The sequence below is a fragment of the Hibiscus syriacus genome, unplaced genomic scaffold (genome assembly GCF_006381635.1).
Source record: "Hibiscus syriacus cultivar Baekdansim isolate YM2019G1 unplaced genomic scaffold, ASM638163v2 tig00117048_pilon, whole genome shotgun sequence".
NCBI classification, from domain to species: Eukaryota; Viridiplantae; Streptophyta; class Magnoliopsida; order Malvales; family Malvaceae; genus Hibiscus; species Hibiscus syriacus.
The window spans coordinates 859,895-880,869 of NW_024063538.1; the positions used below are offsets into that span (position 1 = coordinate 859,895).

A 20,975-nucleotide genomic window follows, 5' to 3' on the forward strand; every position below is an offset into this window, starting at 1 on the left:
GATAATTTTATAAAATAATCTACGTGTACATTATCATAATTTTAAAATTATTTAATGACCTGATATATTAAATAAAATAATATCACTCGAGAAATAAAATACGTGTGAACAACCACACGAGTTATTATGTTTGTCAGTTCGTACAAAATTTAATGTTATAAGTAATATTTTTTTTATTAAAATCACAACATTTTGATTATAAAAAATATTAATGTCATATTTATTTGTTTTCTCTCAAATCTATTTGATTAACGCTTACAGCTGATTCAGTCACCAGTTATCTCTATTAAATTAATTTTTTAAATAATTTTATAATATTAAAAGGAATTATATAAGAATCATTATACAATCCCAAAGTTTTTTCCGTAAAAAGATTAATTAATTATATATTATAGAATCCCAAAAGATTTTTTTTCTGTAAAAAGAGACTAATTATTGCCTTAAACCAATGCTTAATTAAGCCTTAATTAAATATAATAATAATAATCTAATTTCATAATTATCCAAAATTTTATACTCTATGATTATGGTTTGTAATTGGAGAAAAAGTACAAACTCATTAAAGTTCCCGTGTTTGTTTATTTTACAATATCTTGAATATTAATTCTTTGATTAAATCGTAAGTAATCATTGATATTTTTAATTATATTAATCTAAATGTAGTTTTTAGAAAAACATATTTATTTATTTGATAATGACTTTTTTATTTACAATAAAACTCACTATAATTAATTAAATAATTTTAAAGTTGACGGATTTTATAAATTATTTTTCTGTTCACCATTTTCCCTTTAAAAAGTTATATTTCTATTTAATTTTTTATATTGCTATAATTCATAGGGCAGATATCTTAGAATCTAAATTTGAATTTAAGGTTCAATTTATTTAATTTATTGATTCAAATTAGTATCTAAATTTTACTTTTTATTCAAACTAATATTTACGATAAATAACTTTAATTTAAGCAATTTAAACTTAAAAATCAAGTTTATATATTGAATTGGATCAAAAAATATAACTACTATATTGAATCTTAAAATCAAATTTATACACCTGATTAAACAAAAAAATTAAATACCAAATTACATCTTAAACATAAATTCAACTGGTATATATCATATTATATTCGTAATATATCTAATATTGATGTCGAGTTGAAGTTCGTGTCGTTTTCATATTATATCTAATGCTTTTAATTTAATGTTTATTAATTATTTTTATGTATCAGAATTATTATTTTAATAAATTTTATATATCACAAATTAATATTATAGGAGTAATTTTTTTTAAAAGATTTTCTTTATCATTATATTTAAAAGAGTTAATTGTAACATATATCTTAAATTATGACTTTCAATTTAAATTAGTCTTTAAACTTTTAAACGTTTTCATCCTTAAACTATGACCCTTATTTTAAATTAATCTCTAAATTTTTGAATATTCCAATTTTATCTTAAAATTTTATATATATATATATGACGTCCTATGTCAATAAATTTGTCAAAAAATTATGAACCGATTTCTATTATGTAATAGTATGATTTGACGTTAATAATAATTAATGTTGTATCAAGCCCTAAAAATATTATTTAGAAATAAATTGCAAGATTCTTTAGCTTTTATTTTTTTCTCTCAATTTATTTATAATTCTTTATATAATTTTAAAGTTAAATAATTATTTTATAATAGTTTTATTAATAATGAATGTGATTGGTACGTACTAATAGTTTAATGATGAAATTGAAATGTTTAAAAATTTAAGGATCAATTTATAATGAAGATTCATTAGGGGATGAAATTAGAATTTTCAAAAGTTTAGGGACCAATTTAGAATAAAAATCATAATTTTGGTTGAAATTTAAATGTCCAAAACCGGACGGACTGATTTAAAATGCAAGTCATAGTTTGGGGGCGTTTAGTGCAGTTGACTCTATTTAAAAATATGAAAGGAACCCGCGGACAGTTCTTGCTCTAGAGCATCTTATTGCTCAAAAGGAACCGGACCTGATATTCCTCTGTGAGACACGTTTACAACGTCCACGGGTTGAGTCTTTGAAGCGTCGCCTGGATATGGAGGGTTGTTTGTTTGTTTCTAGTAGTTCTTCTTGCACTGGTTTGATTTTATTTTGGCGTTCCTCGATCTCTGTACAGTTGCTTTCGTTTTCTGATCTTCATATCGATGTTATGCTTGATGGTGCTTTTTACACTTTCCGATTTACTGGGGTCCATGGATGTAGTGACCGTCGCCGCCACTGTGATACTTGGGCTTTGATTGATCGCCTTCGTTCACACTCCTTGCTACCTTGGGTTGTTGGGGGAGACTTTAATAAGATCCTCATCGATTCCGAGAAGGTTGGTGGTCGCCGGCGATGTCGTGCTGATATGCATGCTTTTCGTGACACACTCCATCGCAATGAACTTTGGGATATGCGGTCTCTTGTCCGTGGTTGGTTTACTTGGCATAAGGGTACTTCATCTTCTACTCAAATTTGTGAACGGCTTGACCGTTTTGTTTCATCGGCTGAGTGGCAATCTCTTTTTCCACTTGGCATGTCTACCAGTTATTTTATTTCTGCTTCAGATCATTATTATATTCTTCTGAACACGTCTCCCTCGACTGCTCCTGGTTCCCGTCTTCAGCATGATTATTTTAAGTTTGATGAATGTTGGGGTACCGATCCGGAGTGCGTGGCCAAAGTGCGTGCTAGTTGGCTCCATTCTGATGCTTCATTGCTGTCAAAAATTGCTGGTGTGGGCTTGGTTTAGAAGGACTGGCAGCGTGCCAAGTTTGCAGCTAATAAGGGCCATATCTTTGATCTACGGGAGCGTTGTGGACCCATGACCTTCATCGCCGCCTCACTTCTGCTGAAATTTACTGGCCACAACGCTCCCGTGTTAGCTGGCTTGCTCATGGTGATCGCAACATGTCGTACTTTCAAGCTCGTTCATCTAACCTCCGTAATCTGAACAATATCAAGGGTCTATATGCTGCGTCTATATGTTGCTTCTGGTGTTTGGGTAAATGAGTTGGAAGATATTCATGTTACGGCAGTGGACTATTTTTCTACACTCTTTATGACATCTTCCCCTCCTCCGTCGGATCAGCTACTCTCTACGGTTGCACCGGTTGTTACAAGTGCCATGAAAGATCAACTCCTTGCTGAATATACTAAAGAAGAAGCTCACTCCGCTTTCCTCCAGATACACCCTCACAAGGCACCCGGAATTGATGGATTGCCAGGTAGTTTTTTAGATCATTTTGGCCTCTAATTGGTGATGATGTACTTAATTTTTGTTTAGATCTTCTTCATGGCCGTGAATCCTTGGCTAATGTAAATCGTACTGTGTTGGTACTAATTCCTAAAGTAGCCGAACCAGAACTGATGTCTCAATTTCGTCCAATAGCACTATGTACTGCCATTTATAAAATTGTCGCCAAAGTGTTGGTTAATAGATTGCGACCACTATTATCTGATTGCATTGATGATAACCAAGGTGCATTTGTGGTTGGTCGGTTGATTATTGATAATGTCCTTATTGCCTATGAACTGTTCCATTATTTGAAACAACACGGCAGAGTTGCCTCCTCACGGGGTGCTGCGCTAAAACTAGACATGGAAAGGCCTATGATTGGGTTGAATGGCCATTCCTCCGAGCTATGCTTCTTCGCCTTGGTTTTGCTGATCAATGGGTGTTGTTGATAATGTCCTGTGTGACTTCTGTCTCCTATCAAGCTCGTATCAATGGCTGTCTATCTGACTGTTTTTGTCCCTCTCGTGGTCTTCGACAAGGTGACCCACTTTCCCCGTTCCTTTTTGTTCTCAGTGCTCAAGGCTTATCTTCTCTTTTACATTGGGAACAACGTCATCATCGCATACAAGGTAGTCGGGTTAGTCGACATGGTCCTCGTATCACTCACCTTTTTTATGCAGACATTTGTCTATTATTTTTGCGCAATGCCGAAGCTGAATTTGCACGTGTTCGGGATGACTTTGCTTTATATGAATGGCTCTCCGATCAGAAGGTTAATTTTTCTAAGTCCAGCCTTTATTTCTCTCCATCTACCCCCCCTGCTTTGCAATCTTCACTCAGTTCTTTAGTAGGTGTTTCCTGTGTTTCTGATCCGGGAATGTACCTTGGGATGCCTCTAATTGTCGGTCGAAATAAGACTCAGTCTTTTGGCTTCCTTCGCGATAGAGTTGCTAAGCGTGTCCGGGAATGGACAAAAAATTTGATCTCTTATGGCGGTCGTGCAGTGTATGTTAAAGCTGTTGGTCAGGCGTTGCCTACTTATGTCATGGGTTGTTATCTAATTTCGAATGGGGTGTTATCTGACATCACGACTTGCCTTAGTACATATTGGTGGACGGGCGACACATCCTCTCGAGGGTGGCCGCTTGTTGCTTGGCACACTCTTTGCCAACCAAAAAGCTTAGGCGGGCTTGGTTTCCATGATTTCCGGCAATTTAATGTTGCAATGCTTGGCAAACAACTTTGGAGAAAACTTCAACAACCTACTTGTCTAGTGGCTCGGATGTTGGCAGCGAAGTATTTCCCGACGAGTCATGTTCTCGAGGCTTCGCTTGGTGATCACCCTTCCTTTCTTGGCGAAGTTTGTATACGGCCATTAAAGAATTACGTGCCGGTTTCCATTGGCAGGTGGTATTAACAGTACGATTCCCTTACATCGTGCTAACTGGGGTGGTCTTCAGCCGGTTCATCTTCAATCTTCGTATTTTGATGGTACTTCCCTACCGATACTCTGTGGGGATTTTATGTTGCCGGATGTTCCCCGATGGAATGTTCCTTTGATTCACCAAGTATTTGTTGAAGATGATGCTCAAGCGATTCTGCAATGCCTTATCGCACCAGTTCAATCAGATGCGCTTTTATGAAGTGGTCATTCATCAGGTACCTATTCTGTTCGTTCTTGTTATAAATGGGTGGTTCGTCAGCGCTCTACAACCGTCCCTGCTTCCCGGTTATGGCTTTACCTTTCCCGTCTACCCACTCTCCCTCAGGTACGCATGTTTGGCTGGCGGGCTGCTCATGAGGCACTTCCTGTTGGTTGTCTTGCTCATGTTGGTGCGACTGGGGTACACTGTTGTCTATGTGGTTCGGCGGAGGAGACAGTTTCGCATGCATTGCGTGATTTCCCATCTGTCTCTCAAATTTTAGTGGAAGCTGGTTACTTGTCTACTCTTCATCCCATGGATTTTTCATCTTTCGGTGCTTGGTTGGAGCATTTGATGAATACGCTCTCGGTTCCTCGTTTATCGGTCTATTAGTTTTACTTTGGAAAATTTGGCATCGCAGGAATATTTTCTTTCATGAAGGACAATGGCTTCCCGGATGGCAACTGATTGCTTCAGGTACGGCATTCCAATCGGAATACTTCAATGCTGTTGCTTGTTCTGCGTCTTCCGCTTCTGCTGTCTCCTCTGGTTTGCATCCTCAACGCTGGACGAAACCTCAACCAGGTACTTTTAAAATAAATGTTGATGCTGCATGTCCTCGGCCTTCTTCTTCCTCGGCTATCGGCATTCTCCTTCGTGATAACTCAGGTGCGGTCATTAGCGGGCGCGCACTTCCTGTTGTGGAGTCTCGCTCTGCTGGTATCATTGAAACTTAGGCCATTTGCCATGGTGTCCATTTGGCGGTGGAGATGGCACTTCTTGCTGCTGTCATCGAAAGTGATTCATCGAACGTTGTTCAACAGCTTGCAAATCCAGCCACTGATCGTTCGATCCTCCGGTTCCATCTGCTTGAAGCACGAGAACTCCTTGATTCCCATCCTTACATCTCTGTCCGATTCGTTCGGCGTGAGGCAAATGGAGCTGCTCATGCACTTGCTAATTATGTCTCCATTTCGTCTGTGCCTTTAGTTTTTCAGTCTGTAATTCCGAATTGCATTACTGCAATTGTTACTTCTGTCGCTATGTTCAATTAATGAATACCGTTTAATTTCAAAAAAAAAATGAAAAGAAGCAAAGGACAAAAGTGAAACGACAGTGTTTCGTACTTCCAGAAGTGTATGAGAAGAAAGCATCTTCTTCACCACCTCTATTTTCCTTAGCTCTCACAAATTTTTAAATATATAAATTTTTTTATAAAATCATTTAATTGGTTCTCTCTATTATAATCTTCGCTTTCCCATCCTTCGTTTCTTCTTTACACTCTTCAAAAAGATAGTAAAACTATTGCTGGAAACGAATCGATTCAATATTTTTTTCGACAAGAACAATAGTATTTATTGTTATATTAGATAAATTTGGAAGCTTGTCGATTGATCAATCTGTCGATGGAGGATTGTTGGAGCGGCGATGAAGATTACTGCTATTCGTCCGATCGAAACTCCCTCGACGGTCTCGAGAATGAGGACTCCGATTTACAGTGGGCCCCTTCAAAAGGGTCCCACTAACAAGGTCGATTTTCTCCCTTTCTTTGTCTTCTTAGGAATTCAATTTCTTGTTTCAATTTGGCATCGGTTTATTGATTCTGGGTTCTGAGTTTTTTGTTTTTTTTCCAGTTTAAAGCTTGGGTTTTTGTTTTCGTTCGGTAAAAGATGGTTTTGGGATGTCTTGTGGATTTTCAGAGGATAGAGTAATTTGAAGGAGCTTTACGATTTTCCTTTTTGTTTGGGGATGTGTTGTTTGCATGCTCATTGAGGAATTCTTTAATTTCACAAGCAGAGGAGCTGCTGATCGTTGAATTTGATCAATTTTTTTTCTCCATCTGATATGTATATCCTCTTGCGTGTGCTTTTGTTAGACTATGTTGCGTTGTGTAATTGAAATTTTCCCCTCCAAGAACATGGGGCGGGGGTGATTAATCTTGATGGGAAAACCTTAAAGAAGAACAGGTTAAATAGTTTTTTTTATGGATTATATTATCTTCATCAGAATTCTTAGAATGGGCGCATACTTGTGTTGTAACCCTTTATGGTTTTATGCAGGTAATTACGAAAGAATCACTTTTAGCTGCGCAGGTAAAAAGTTATTCCCTTTCTCTTTTTTTTGGTTTCCCGTGCAAGCCTGCTTTATTTTTTAGGATTGGAATTGAACTGATTGTTTTGGTAGAGGGAAGATTTGCGTAGAGTAATGGAGATGCTATCTCTTAGAGAGCACCATGCTCGGACTTTATTTATTCATTACCGATGGGATGTTGAGAAGTTGCTTGCCGTACTTGTGGATAAGGGGAAAGCAGACTTGTTTTTTGAAGCAGGTGTTTCTGTTGTTGAGAGTGAGGATACAGAAACACTAGTGTCATCTTCATCTCTAGCAATGTGTAACATATGCGTAGAGGAGTTACCTGGTGGAAAGATGACGAAAATGGACTGTGGCCATGCCTTTTGCTAGGCCTATAAATGAACTGAACGTTCAGCGAACCGTTCATGAACCGTGCGGCGGGAAGTTTGTTTATGTTCGTTTATTTATTAAATGAACGAACATGAACAAGATTTTTTGTTTGTTTAATTAAATGAACGAACATGAACATAGGTCTCGTTCGTTCATTTACGTTCGTGAACGTTCGGTTATGTTCGTTTATGTTCGTTTATGTTCATTTATTTATGTTTAACCTAATCTTCTTAAATCAATTTTGGTGACCTATTTGTAAGTATCTTAAAAATATTAATTAATCTGATATTCTGATGATTAACTCCATAATTAATCCAATTTTATTTGGAGATTAAATTCAATATGTTAACCCGTGAGGCACCTCGCACCTATATTTATTTTCCCCTTTTTTTCCCCAAACCCTAGTGTTCACTAGAGAATGGAGACGATCGCTGAAAGCTTCAAAACAAGTTATATTATAGTGCAATCTGAAGTTTTACAGGTATGTTTTCATCTCTTTCTTTGTTTTATTTGGCTTAATAGTTGATATGTAAAGTTATTGCGGGTATCTTCACATCTAAAACTCAAGAAAATATTATACTTCTTTCTAGAAATAGATGGGAAGATAAAGATAACAATCAGAAGTATATGAACATCAGTAAAGAGAAAAATATATAGAATTTGTCAGAAAACAAAACAAAGGTTTCTATGCAATTTCTGAAAAATAATGTAATAGCGGAAAATGATTGTTCATATGTAATCATGGACCACTAAGATAAATGTTATAGCGTTAAATTAAAGTCGTGTGAATCATTTAAAATCTTTAAAAGATCGATCGAAATATTTGATATCTTCAAACATTTCATCACTGCTAATCAGCTCTTACGCTATTTATCACTGTAGATTTGGTTGATTTGCATTGTCAACTATTTTTCATGAAAGAACAATGGAAGGTAGGGTCTCCAACGTTTATGTTCGTTTATGTTCGTGTTCATTTATGTTCGTGTTCGTTTATATTCGTTTATTTATTAAATTTCGTAATGTATGCACAATGTAACTGAAGTTGTAACAGCTTGCACATTTTAGTCTATTGAGTTGATATATTTCCTCCTTTTTCCAGGTTGGACAGAACAGTTTGTTGTGAAGATAAATGAGGGTCAAAGTAAGCTCATTAGGTGCATGGCACACAAGTGCAATGCTATTTGTGATGAAGCTGTTATCAGAAATCTAGTTGGTAAAAGGCATCCTGATCTAGCGGAGAAATTTGATCATTTTCTTCTTGAGTCATACATCGAAGATAATAGGATGGTTAAATGATGCCCTAGTACTCCTCATTGTGGAAATGCCATACGCATTGAGGATGATGAATTTTGTGAGGTAGAGTGTTCTTGTGGTGTACAGTTTTGTTTTAGTTGCTTATGCGAAGCACACTCTCCATGTTCATGTACGATGTGGGAGCTTTGGATGAAGAAGTACCGAGATGAATCAGAAACAGTCAATTGGATCACTGTTCATACAAAGCATTGTCCAAAGTGTAACAAACCTGTGGAGAAGAATGGTGGATGTAATCTTGTGAGCTCTATCTGTGGACAAGCATTTTGGTAAGGATTTCCTTTTATTTTAACTACTGTTTGCAAATTTCTGAAACCTGTATAAATCTTTTCTTGGTGACAATTAATTCTCTAGATTCAGTGTTTGGTTCTGGCATAAATGTTTATTTCAAACCAAAGCTTTTGAACTTGAACAAGCTGCCACATTAAGAAGAGCTTAAGTGACTTGTTCTCCTTCTCTTTCCTGTTTAATTACAGTATTTGTTTTATTTACATGATTTATGCACTGCTAAATATGAATTACTTTTATCACATTTCTCTCTTTTCCAACTAATGCAGTTGGCTGTGTGGTGGTGCTACTGGGCGGGACCATACGTGGTCAAGAATTGCTGGTCACAGCTGTGGTCGCTACATAGAAGACCGTGAAAAGAAGACTGAACGAGCAAAGCGAGATCTCTATCGTTATATGCACTATCATAACTGTTATAAAGCTCATACGGATTCGTTTAAGCTTGAGAGTAAACTCAAGGAGACTATACTGGATAAGGTATCAATTTCAGAAGAGAGGGAATCCAGACTTAGAGATTTCAGCTGGGTAAATAATGGACTTCTTAGACTTTTCAGATCAAGGCTGGTTCTGTCGTTTTCATACCCTTTTGCAATTTACATGTTTGGAGACGAATTATTCAAGGATGAGATGACAGATGAGGAAAGGGAAATAAAACAGCATCTATTTGAGGATCAGCAGCAGCAGCTTGAGGCAAATGTTGAGAAACTCTCCAAGTTATTGGAAGAGGCCTTTGATCAATATACCGATGATAAAGTTATGGAGATACGGATGCATGTAATCAATCTTTCTGTGATCATTGATAACCTTTGTAAGAAAATGTAAGTCTAGTTATTACACAACTACTAATTGATGTTTATGAGAGGGTTTTAAGTTCATGTGCTGAGGCTATTGATAAAGTGCATCGAAGGAATTGATAAAACTACTGGTAATAAAACTACTAATTGATAAAGTTATTGGGTTCTCTCCAACGAAATGCCCATAATATAGCTCCATACAAATCCAAGGGCATCGAGAAAGCGTCAGAGCTTGCTGTCTGTTGGAATAGTAAACCCAGTACTACTGGTAAATGCCTTCCCTCTGACTGTGGCACTAGTGGTATGTGCACTTATACTTTTGGAGATCAACACACACATACACACAAAAAACTCATATATTTTAAGGATTTTACTGACAATGCAATATAGGAAAACGCAACCGGTCTTTCAGCTTTGGGAGTTCAGATGACAGTGGTTGCCCATCATCGAAGCAACCTAAAAAGGAGAGTTATGGAGGTGGTTTCTTTGATCTGTAACTTGCCGGCAGAAGTTCTTGACAGGAATTGATCTCTCTAATAGGCTTTTTCCAGATAAGTACATATGTACAGATCTAACTAGAGACCTTTCACTTTATCTAATGGGATTTGATGATTCTATGGATTGAGCATAGAACCGCTCAAATGATTTACTCTCCCTGCTTAGCATCTTTTTTGTCCCTCTTCTCAAATTTATAGATTTTGGAAGATCAATTCTGGATTTCCATAGGTTCTTTTATCTTTCAAAGTTTGTGTGAACTGAAAATCCATTTAATGTACAGAAGCCTTAGGCTTTTGAATACGAGTAATTTCTCAAACCTGATATTTGAGTTGTGCAAAGTGTGCTCCTTTGAGATATTCTTCATTGCTTATCTTTGCATCTGTTGGAAACTATGGAGTTTGCTTGGACCTTTTTTTTGGCAATTCTACTTGTCGCTATCTGATCCAACCCGTCGGTCATGAGAGCCATGAGAATATATGCCGGAATTATCCTCTTTAGGTGTTACCTCCAGATATTAAGTTTGTCACCCACAAGTTCTGCAAGTTTGACAGATCAAAGTACATAGTCTCTATCTTTGTCATTTTGCTTAATATATCTTTCTCTTTCCTGCCGGCGATGATGTCCGATGCCGACACTGACAAGCTCGGTCCCCCATTCGAGCAGGACTTGAGCCTTCTGAAACTCTGAGAAAGTCCGAAGCAAGCAACTCATTTAGTAATCGTCATATAGTTTAATGCTATAATTGTGATTAAAATTCCAAGTTAAACTGATCAATCAATCATAGATCCTTGGCAACGTTCTTGACAACCGAACTTAAGGAATGCTATTTACTCCTTTTTAATATTTTCTTCTCTATTTCTAATACCATATCCCACGAAAAGAAAAGGCAAGAAACTTTTCTTAAAGAACTGAGAGAGAGAAAGAAAAGAAAAAAACAAGTCTTTTATGGATGGATTCTAATCTTTTTCCTTTGTCAAAGGGAATTACACAAAGGGATGCGCACCAAAGCAAACATTTCATATAAAAAATAGGGTACAGAACATGTTGAGTATTTTATCATTTTTGTTCCGTTTTAGTTAACAAGATATTTTTGTTTTAAAATTATACTTAACGTTTAGTTTTTGTTTCATCTTTTAATTCTGTTAAAAAAAATTAACGATGATGTTAACTTATCACTATAAGATAATGCCACATTATCATTGAAAAATATAAAAAAAAATCACGTCAGCAAAATGAAACTAAACGTTAAATATAACTTTAAGAAAATAGTTAGGGTGACTAAAACGGAACAAAAGTGATACTTAGAGTATTAAAAGTGTAGTTTACCCTAAAAATATTAATCTTTTGTATGCATTCTTTGACCTTCAACTTTCAGCCCTTTTGAGGTCTGGTTTCTTTTTCCTCAAGTTCTGCCTCCCTTTTGGTTATTTTAAAGGGATGACAACACATCATCCTATGTAACTCGAATTTGATGATGAATATTCGACACGAGTATATGTTTGATATGAATTAATATATATATATATATATATATATATATATATATATAATATGTATGAGTGTCAAATGTGTCGACATGCATTTTCGTCCGGCTTTATATTTATACGTTAATTCATGCCATATAATTAATGTATAATATATATGTATTATATTATATAATATATACATATTATGTTGTAATTTATATAGCATAAATATATATTATATCAATATATATTCATTTTGTTATTTTATTTTTCAAGTCCAACAATTACAGGCCCAAATCCATACAACTGGTGACCCAGAACCCAAAGCAAACCCAAATCTGGAGCCCCGACCCATACATTAACCCGAACCGATTAGGGTTTCAAAACCCTAACCTTTTCTTTGGTTCCAACCGCCAGACATCACCACTGTTGGATCTCATCTTGATCCAACGGTCCACAACAGGGCCCGGCTAGGGTTTCATCATTTTCCCTCGACGCCGCATCTACCTCCTTCGATGATTCCTCACGCTTCATGCAACCAACGTCCGTTTTTCTCGGTACATCAACGAGCATCGGCGACATGTGACACAAAAACACCCAACAAACAGGAGTGTTAGTTTACATATGACTCAAAAAAATCGGAACTAAAAATAGGCTTTTTTAGGCTATATATATATATATATGCATGTAAACATTATAAAAATCATCAAGATATACAAGAGAAATACAAGAAAATACAGAAGCAATATCGGAGAAATCGAAGCACTTGTAAACGTTCGAATGGAAATAAAAAGGGTACCTTTTTTTACCTTGTTCGACTTTCTACTCGCATGCAATACTCCCTTGTTGTTTGTTGTTTTTCCTATTTTTTTGACTCGGAAAAAAAAATCAATCGACCGATGATCGGAGGGGAGGGCAATCGAGGAGTTTCCTCAGATCTAGTCCTCCCCAAGGCTAGTTTTTAAAAAAGGTTCGGATTTTCGAGAAGGGGAGGGAAAGAGCTTTCAAAAAATATAATTTTTTTGCCACCGCCGATGAACGGCGGACGGCGAGGCGGTTACCGGTCGATTTTTGAGTTTCACGACCGTGTTCTTCATGAAAATGAAGAACACGATGAATGTTTTCAGAGGATTTTTTGGCTTTGCCTTTGATCCATTTCGGGGGGAATGAATTTTGTTGTTAAGTATTGGCATTTATACTCAACCCGTGGAGACCCGTGACCCGACACGCGGATCCTAGGATCTGCGTGTTTTTTTCCTGGGAATGGGATAATTCCCATTTTGGTCCCCTCGTTTCTAAAAGGCTTAATTTAACCCCTAGATTGAATTTATACCCCGATTTTTCTTTGAAATCTACCACCAAATTTGTTTTTCTATCAATTTGGTCCTTTATTATAATAGTTTTATATATTTTATTTATTTATTTAATTTACCATTAATATTTACCAATACATATTTTTATTACTTTTTACTTCCTTTTATTCGTTTCTTTATTTATTTATTTTTCTAACATTTTCTATTTATGTAAATATATTTTTATTTTTTTATATTTTATTTTCTGTTTTTATCATTTTTCTTTACAAAACATTATATATATATCCTTATTTTTTCATTTATATATATATATATATATATTAGTTCTGTTATTTTTTTAATTATTTTTATTTTTCTATATTTTGTGCTTTTTTGTTTCTGTTTTTATTTGATTTAATATCCTTTTTCTTATTTTATTCCTATTTTATTTTGCTTTGTTTTAGTTTATTTCTTTTAATTCAGCATCATGTATTTTGTTTTTATATTTTAATTCAATTATGCAATTTATTACACCTAATACTGTTGAGTTAATCGATTGATTGAATCGGCCAAGAGGGGGGTGAATTGGCAATAAAAATTTAGGTGGAAGCTTTTGTAGAAAATTGAAAGAAATTGCACAGCGATTTAGAGTGGTTCGACTTTATCAACCAAAGTCTACGTCCACTACCTTAGCTATCCACACTAAGGAGTTTCCAACAAATTCACTAATTTGTTCTTTCTTTTGAGGCCAAAGAGATAACCTTACAACTCCCTCAAGAATATACCCCAATTCTTGAGAACACTCTTTTCTCAAAGAGAAATACAAATTTGCAAACTTACAAGAAAAACCTCACAAGACAAATATGTTTGCACAATTCTAGAACAAAGAAAGAACACTCAAGAATAAATACAATTGAGCACAATAAGTGTTCTTGAAAGCAAAATGAATATTGAATGAAAAATAGGCTTGAAATGCTCAAACTTGAGGTTTGATGCTTTCTCTTTGATTCTCTCTTGATTCTAATTGCTTGATGTTTCTTGTTATTGATCAATGGCTTCTAAGCTTGCTTAAATACACCTTGAATCACTTCTGAACGTTGGGGATGATTAGAGAAAATAATATAGCCGTTTTAGTGTGAAAACAATTAATAAAACAGTTTGGAGCGTGGGGGGAATCGGTATCCCCTATGGGGAATTGGTTCCCTAAGTGTAAAATTCAAATATTTCGACTGTTATACAAAGGGGGAATCGATACCCCCTGGGGGGGAATCGGTTCCCTCCGAGCATATTGGAATTCTCGGAGCCAAACCATTCAGGGGGGAATCGGTACCCCCTTGGGGGGGAATCGGTTCCCTCTGAACAATCTGGAATTTTTGGCTTTGAAATGATTCGAAATACTTTGTAAAATTATTTTGAAATTGTTTTAAGATTAAAACTTAATTTTACACTTGAGTAAGGATTAAAAATGATCTTTAAAAGATTTGGAGTAATGTTTTGATATTCGAATAGTTATATCGAATATACTTAGAAAATCATTTGGAAAATCTTAAAATTCATTTAACATAATTTGTTATATCGAAATATCAAAATGTTTTCAACAATCTCCCCTTTTTTGATATAACAAAACATTTTAGTAATTTTAAGATTTTGAGATTTTGAAATCAAGTTTTGAAATTACTCCCCCTTACTTTAACACTAACACTTCTCCTATTTATCATTTAAAAAACACATTTAACACTTCTCCCCCTTTTTGTTAAATCAAAAAGACATTTTAAAGAATTAAACAAGGTTTTGAAATCATTTAGCCAATTGGTTATATTTTAAGTTGCTAAGATCACAAGCAAGAGAAACGTTAGCCATTAGTTTCATAATCAATATTCATAGTTAATGTGAAATGGCAAAATTGGTCATATATCTAATCATGAAGTAAATAATGCAATAATGAATAAATTTAATCACACCAAATAGATAATTTCTAACCATTCATAAATCCAAACAAATTCAAAGTCAATCAATCCACAAATTCAAACATTCCAAAATATTCAAAAAGTTAAAACAATAAGTTTGGAGTTCAAAGCAAACCATAGAATCACATATCAGGATCAGGAGGAGGAAAACGAGCTCGCATAGCGGCCATTTCGTGAGTGAGGTCATTAATATGCGCGTTGGTTGCTTCGTTGTTTGCACGCATCTCCCGAAGAATTTCTAATTGTTGAGCTCCCATTGTGGATAAGTGGGACTCTATAGAAGTAAAGCGCGAATCCATGGTAGCATATCGGAAATTGAATGTCTCCATAAAGGATTGAAAATATGGAGGCACTTGATGCGTTTGTTGTGCTTGCTCCTCGGGCTTCTCCTCGGGCTGCTCAGGCTCATTTTCGGCTTCATCGATGTCTCGCATTAATTGCTCAAGCTCGAGATCTTCGTCAGCTTCGGGTGGAGCTTGTGAAGAACTAGCTCTCGGAGTATTTGCAGAAGATCGAACCCATTCACCGGTTTCTTTATCCTTAATCCATCCCGCTCTCGTTAAGGAAAGAAGGTTAATTTGTTTCTTAAGGGGAAAAACGGAATCTAGACCGACTCTAAGCCCAGCTTTGGAAAACAGATTACTCAAAATGCAACCGTAAACTAGGGATGAACATAGTTTCTTGTTAGGAACAAGATTTACGGTTTCAACAATTTCAGCAAAAATAATCTGAGGTAGGTTAATTTTAATATTGTTTTCGAAACAATGTAACCACCAAAGATATAAGGCTCTAAGAGTAGAATAACGACCTCCGTATGGTCGAAACCACCAAGAAATCATTAGATGAAGAAAACGTTCATGAAGGTCTAAGACACTTGCACTATCCCTTCTTTTATAACGAGATCCTAAAACCTATTTTTCATTTGAAATACCATCATTATCTAATCCGAATGTATTGGCTATGTAAGCCGAGTCAATATATAAGAATTGTCCTAGAAGGTAGGAACGAATTCCTATGGTTTCGGTTTCAGTTTGGTTTTTAACACAAACGGCATTAGAATAGAAAATACGAACAAGTTGATGGTAAACGATGGGTTCAATGTCAAAGAGTTTATCAAATTTCCACTCTTGTAAAAGAGGAAGATATTTAAAATTAATAGCTAACATAGCTTGACGAGAATGAATATGTTCTTCCCGGATTTTGTAAGAGTCGAAATATTGATAATACCAAAAACGATGATTTCTAGGACCAGGATGATTGAAACACGAATTTTGGATAGTCAAGTTAGGATCAATGGGATTAGGATTAGAAATTGGAATAGGAGGAGGATTTGAAGGTGGATTTGGTTGACGGTGTGAGCGACTAGATGATGACCTAGCACGTTTAGGATTGGACATAGTTTAGGAAATCAGAATAAAATTGATAACCTGCAATTTAGAAAACACATGTATGCAATTCAATCAATCCCAAAACTCAATTGAGTCCTCAATATTTCAAGGTTCTCTAAATCAATCCTAATGGGCAAAGTTTTTGAAAAACTTTTGAAAAATCTTAAAATTCATTTAACTTAATTTGTTATATCGAAATATCAAAATGTTTTCAACAAATACTTTTTTAACTTTTTAAGGGTATTCTTTCAAATCCATCAAAGGTACATAATTTGGATCGAACTTTTATTTTTCAATTTTCTTAATTAAGATAACTGAAAATTAATTAGTACCGAAAGGGTAGTTCGAGGGTGTTAAATGTTAATCATTCCTTGACTCTAACCGACTCCCGAATCCGACATATCTTTGGTAAGATGTCGATCAGGTAAGAAATCAAGGTACATGATCAACCTATTTTGTCCTTAAAATAAATAATCGGTGACAACTCTAACGTTTTTTTCAAGTTGAAGCCTAATTCCGGACTCACCTGAAAGACGGCCGCGACAAAAATGCATAATAAAAAAAGTCGAAATGAAATAATTCAACTCAAGCCATATAATCGGCATGCACAAAGCTTTTTGGGATATAATCCCAGAGTTATAAATACTGCAAAGATTGCAATTTTGGGAATCAAGATAGCTGCTAAAATCCCAGAGTTATTTGAACAACAATGGCTGCCTATGAAGGAAAAGGTTTCACCGAAGAGCAAGAACCTTTGGTGGTCAAGTCATGGACCGCAATGAAGAAAAACTCAGCTGAATTGGGTCTCAAATTCTTCTTGAAGTAAGCATTTCGATTGGTATTTATTTTTCATTTCTTTTGTTCTTGTCAATGATCCGGTCATTGAACTATTTTCAAATGATCGTTTTGGTCACTAAATTTTCAAAAATGGGGCAGGATTTTTGAGATCGCACCATCAGCCACGAAGCTGTTTTGATTCTTGAGAGACCCAAATGTTCCATTGGAGCAAAAGCTCAAGCCCCATGCAATGTCTGTCTTTGTTATGGTACGTAAAGCCTTCTGCATATTAAGTTTCCGGTCAAATTGTGGTTTCGGTCCCTCTATTATGCTATGAACATACTTGGTCCCTGAAAACATGCATGGATGAACCGGCGGACGGCGGTGTTCCCCCGAAAAGTTGGAATTCTCAAATAATTTAGATATTTTCTTTGTATTTTCTATTGATAATATATTTTTGTTTCCTAACATAAAATTTTACATCCGTCATTGTCTACAGACATGTGAATCTGCTGTTCAGCTACGCAAAGCCGGCAAAGTTACAGTGAGAGAGACGACTCTGAAGAAACTAGGGGCTACCCATTTCAAGTATGGTGTAGTTGCTGAACATTTTGAGGTGACAACATTCGCTCTTTCTGAGACCATAAAGGAAGCAGTTCCAGAAATGAGGTCAGCTGAGATGAAGAATGCATGGGGTGAAGCTTATGATCGCCTGGTTGAAGCCATTAAGGCTGAGATGGTGGCCTGCTCTCAGGCTTGAAGTGCTTCCTAATTTGGGTTCAATAAGAGTTGAAGGTTCAGTCATTTGATGCTGTAATGTAACATAGTTATTGCTCATCATTTCTGGGTTTTGTTGCTTCTTTGCTTGTGTGCTTGCGTCTGTCTTTTGTTTCCTTATGCAGTTTCATAGATGATTGGAGAATATTTATGTACACGATTAATATGATAAAAGGATCTTATCCCATTTGATTTTGAGTAAAAATGTTGAAAAATAATTGATAGATTTTTGGGGGAAATAATCGCGAGATGACATATGAGCTCTTTTCTTTTATCATTTCCCACTACACTTAGAGATGATCATAGGTCGGGTCAAGTTTGTAATCCATTTGAACTTAACTCCAGTATATACCTCTTAACCTGTCACCTGATTCAGCCCGGATTTCAAAAAGTTTCATCCGACTAATCAATTCAATTTTTAGGGTGAAAATTTGTATTCAACTCAACCCAACACAAACAAACTTTATTTTTATCAAGTAAAATAGGAACGTAATTGAAAAAGTATAGATAGAGAGATATCATAGTAAGGTGCGGGTGCAAATTTTTTCCTTAGAAATTAGATTATAATTTAGGTCAAGTGAAACCTTCCTAAATCTAAATTGAATCAGATGGAAATGAAAGAATATAATACTCAAATCAAACTCGAATGAACAAAAAACCTGATATAATCCAACTCATGATCATATCTAATTTTGATCCTATCTGTTTCAAGTCCTCTCTTCAGTTATCAACATGACATCAACGTAATGTAACATGTTTGGAAATTAAGGTGAGTCCAAATATTTTATATATATATGTATATATTGTGCAGCTGCCTGCTTGCATAAGGCAATTTGCTGAATAAAATATTCAAGTAAAGTGGTGTTCAACCAACTACCAATTTGGAACTAAAACAGCTTATATTATATTATAGAACTGGTGATTTTGTCAAATATAATCGAATAAATACATTGCACAATTGATCTTTTGCCTTTTTGCCTTTTATAATGCAGAAAAGATAATGATTTGGAAATATACAAAGCATATACAGCACAGTTGTTTCTGCAAGATATGGTTGTCCCTGTATGATATCATTCTTGTTTCCTCGTCAATTTAACAATTAAATGTTAACTCGAATTTATACGATTATAAATGAATTAAAATAAAATTTTCATATGTAATAGGAATACGTATGTTTGAAATTTAACGTGTTTTTAATATACTTTACACCACATCTGAATTGTTATTCAACCTCTAAATTCTGGACTCTAGAAAACATGAAAATGATGCCTTGTGAAGAGTAAACAGTGTTCAAATGAGATAGTGATCCACTGGCTTTAACGGCAAGTGAACACAATTCTTGAAGAGAAAGTGTCGCTTGAGATTTGGACAGTGGCATGAGGAAGTAGATTCGATCAAGTCGAAGCTGTTCGTCATCGGGTACGCGAGGAGGGCGTGAGTTTACGTACATGAGCTCCGAGTCACAGAGGAAACAGTCCGGATTCTGAGAGAGAATAAGGCAGGCTTTGATGGGTTGCCTGAATTCTTGAAGGTTTCCATTTGGATGTATGATTTTGGTCGTGGGTGGCGGTCGGCTCGAGTTTCCGCCCTTCCTCGTCGAGTGTTGAGAAGATGCACAAACACCCATTTTCGAATCGATGATTTCGAATTATACTATCACAACACGGTCATCTAAGCCGAACCAAGTCGAGATGAAAAAAGAGAGTGGAACTGAGGCTGGAATGGAGGAAAACGGGTGTGACATTGAGCATTTTATAGGGAAAGAAAAGCAAGGGCAAAGATGCTCCAATTCCCAGGTTTTGAAGAAAGCCAATAGTTTCTTACATTTTTATAGGAACTAAAAGTGATGCATCAAGATCAACAATCAGTTTGTCTTATACGATCATATATTAGATTTCTTAAGGTTAAAGATTTAAATTTTACGTTTACGAATAGAACAAATTGGGTTGGAAATAGGGATGGCAAAAAAACCCTAACACGACGGAGAAAACCGAAAACCGAATTAAACGGGTATGGGAAAAACCGTTTATGCTAAACGGGGCGGGGAAAAACCGTTTATGTTAAATGGGGACGGGTTTAGTAATCCCCGCCCCGATTACCCGCCCCGATAAATATTAAAAATAATTATTATATATATATATAATATTAATAAATTTAATTTAAATTAAAAATATATATAATATTTATATATTTAATTTAAATATATATACCCGGCCCGAAACCCGTTTAAATAACCGTTTATGCTAAACGGGGATACTCGTTTCCCCGCGGTTTTCTCCGATTACCCGATGGAGATCCCCGTTTAAATCCCCACGGTTTTTTAAGCGGGGACGAGTACAAGTTTTTTAAATGAGGACGGATACGGGTTTTTTAAATAAGGACAGGGATGGGGACTAATACCCAGCCCGTTGCCATTCCTAGTTGAAAAAACCACTCTCACAATAAACCTCTACAAAATCTAATCTCGATTATTCGATCAATAAATTAGATACTGATAATTAATTAAAAAAAGTTAGATGCATTAAGTATGCAATTTGAGGCTGCTAAATAAAGTGGGGATTTAGATATGGTCAATGATCGAGTCAAAGAGCATAGATTCTTAATTCTACAATTATTTTTTATTTTATACCATCCCTTTTCGTACTGATTAAAAATAAATTTGTCCAATTGTCAACACTAAAAGTATTTGATTAAAAATTTGTTGTTCACTTCGAATTTAAACACCACGTATGTCAAGATATGAGCACTCATTATCAAATGATTAAAAAATTTTAAACAGATATTACCTTACATTCACCCAGATTTATTAAAAAAAATATTCTCTATACTTCTTCAGTTACGTCTCTATTTTATCTAATATTTTTTTTTTTACATATTTGTTTCAAAATGGGTAAGATTTCATTAAATCCAAATCGAATCAAATGACAATTTAAGAGTATTATACTCGAGTTGAGTCCGATCAAATTTATGTAGCATCGAGTGAAGTAAAAGAATCAGTTTGCTCACCCTTACCAATAAGACCATTTTTTTAAGGTCCTCAAACCATGACCTAAATTGTT

The 20,975-nt window shown here is 35.3% G+C and overlaps 1 protein-coding gene and 1 pseudogene across 1 annotated transcript; one reads left to right on the forward strand and one right to left on the reverse strand.

Annotated features, from left to right (window-relative positions):
• Nucleotides 1-6,163: 6,163 nt before the first annotated feature.
• LOC120197480 lies at nt 6,164-10,578 on the forward strand (annotated as a pseudogene).
• An 8,560-nt stretch (nt 10,579-19,138) lies between these two features.
• On the reverse strand, nt 19,139-19,543 carry LOC120197315. Its single transcript, XM_039198890.1, has one exon. The coding sequence runs from the start codon at nt 19,541-19,543 to the stop codon at nt 19,139-19,141; it is 405 nt and encodes a 134-aa protein (XP_039054821.1).
• Nucleotides 19,544-20,975: the final 1,432 nt, after the last annotated feature.

Coding starts and splice junctions, on each gene's coding strand:
- LOC120197315 (XM_039198890.1), bottom strand. CDS start 19,543: ATGGGTGTTTGTGCATCTTCTCAACACTCGACGAGGAAGGGCGGAAAC.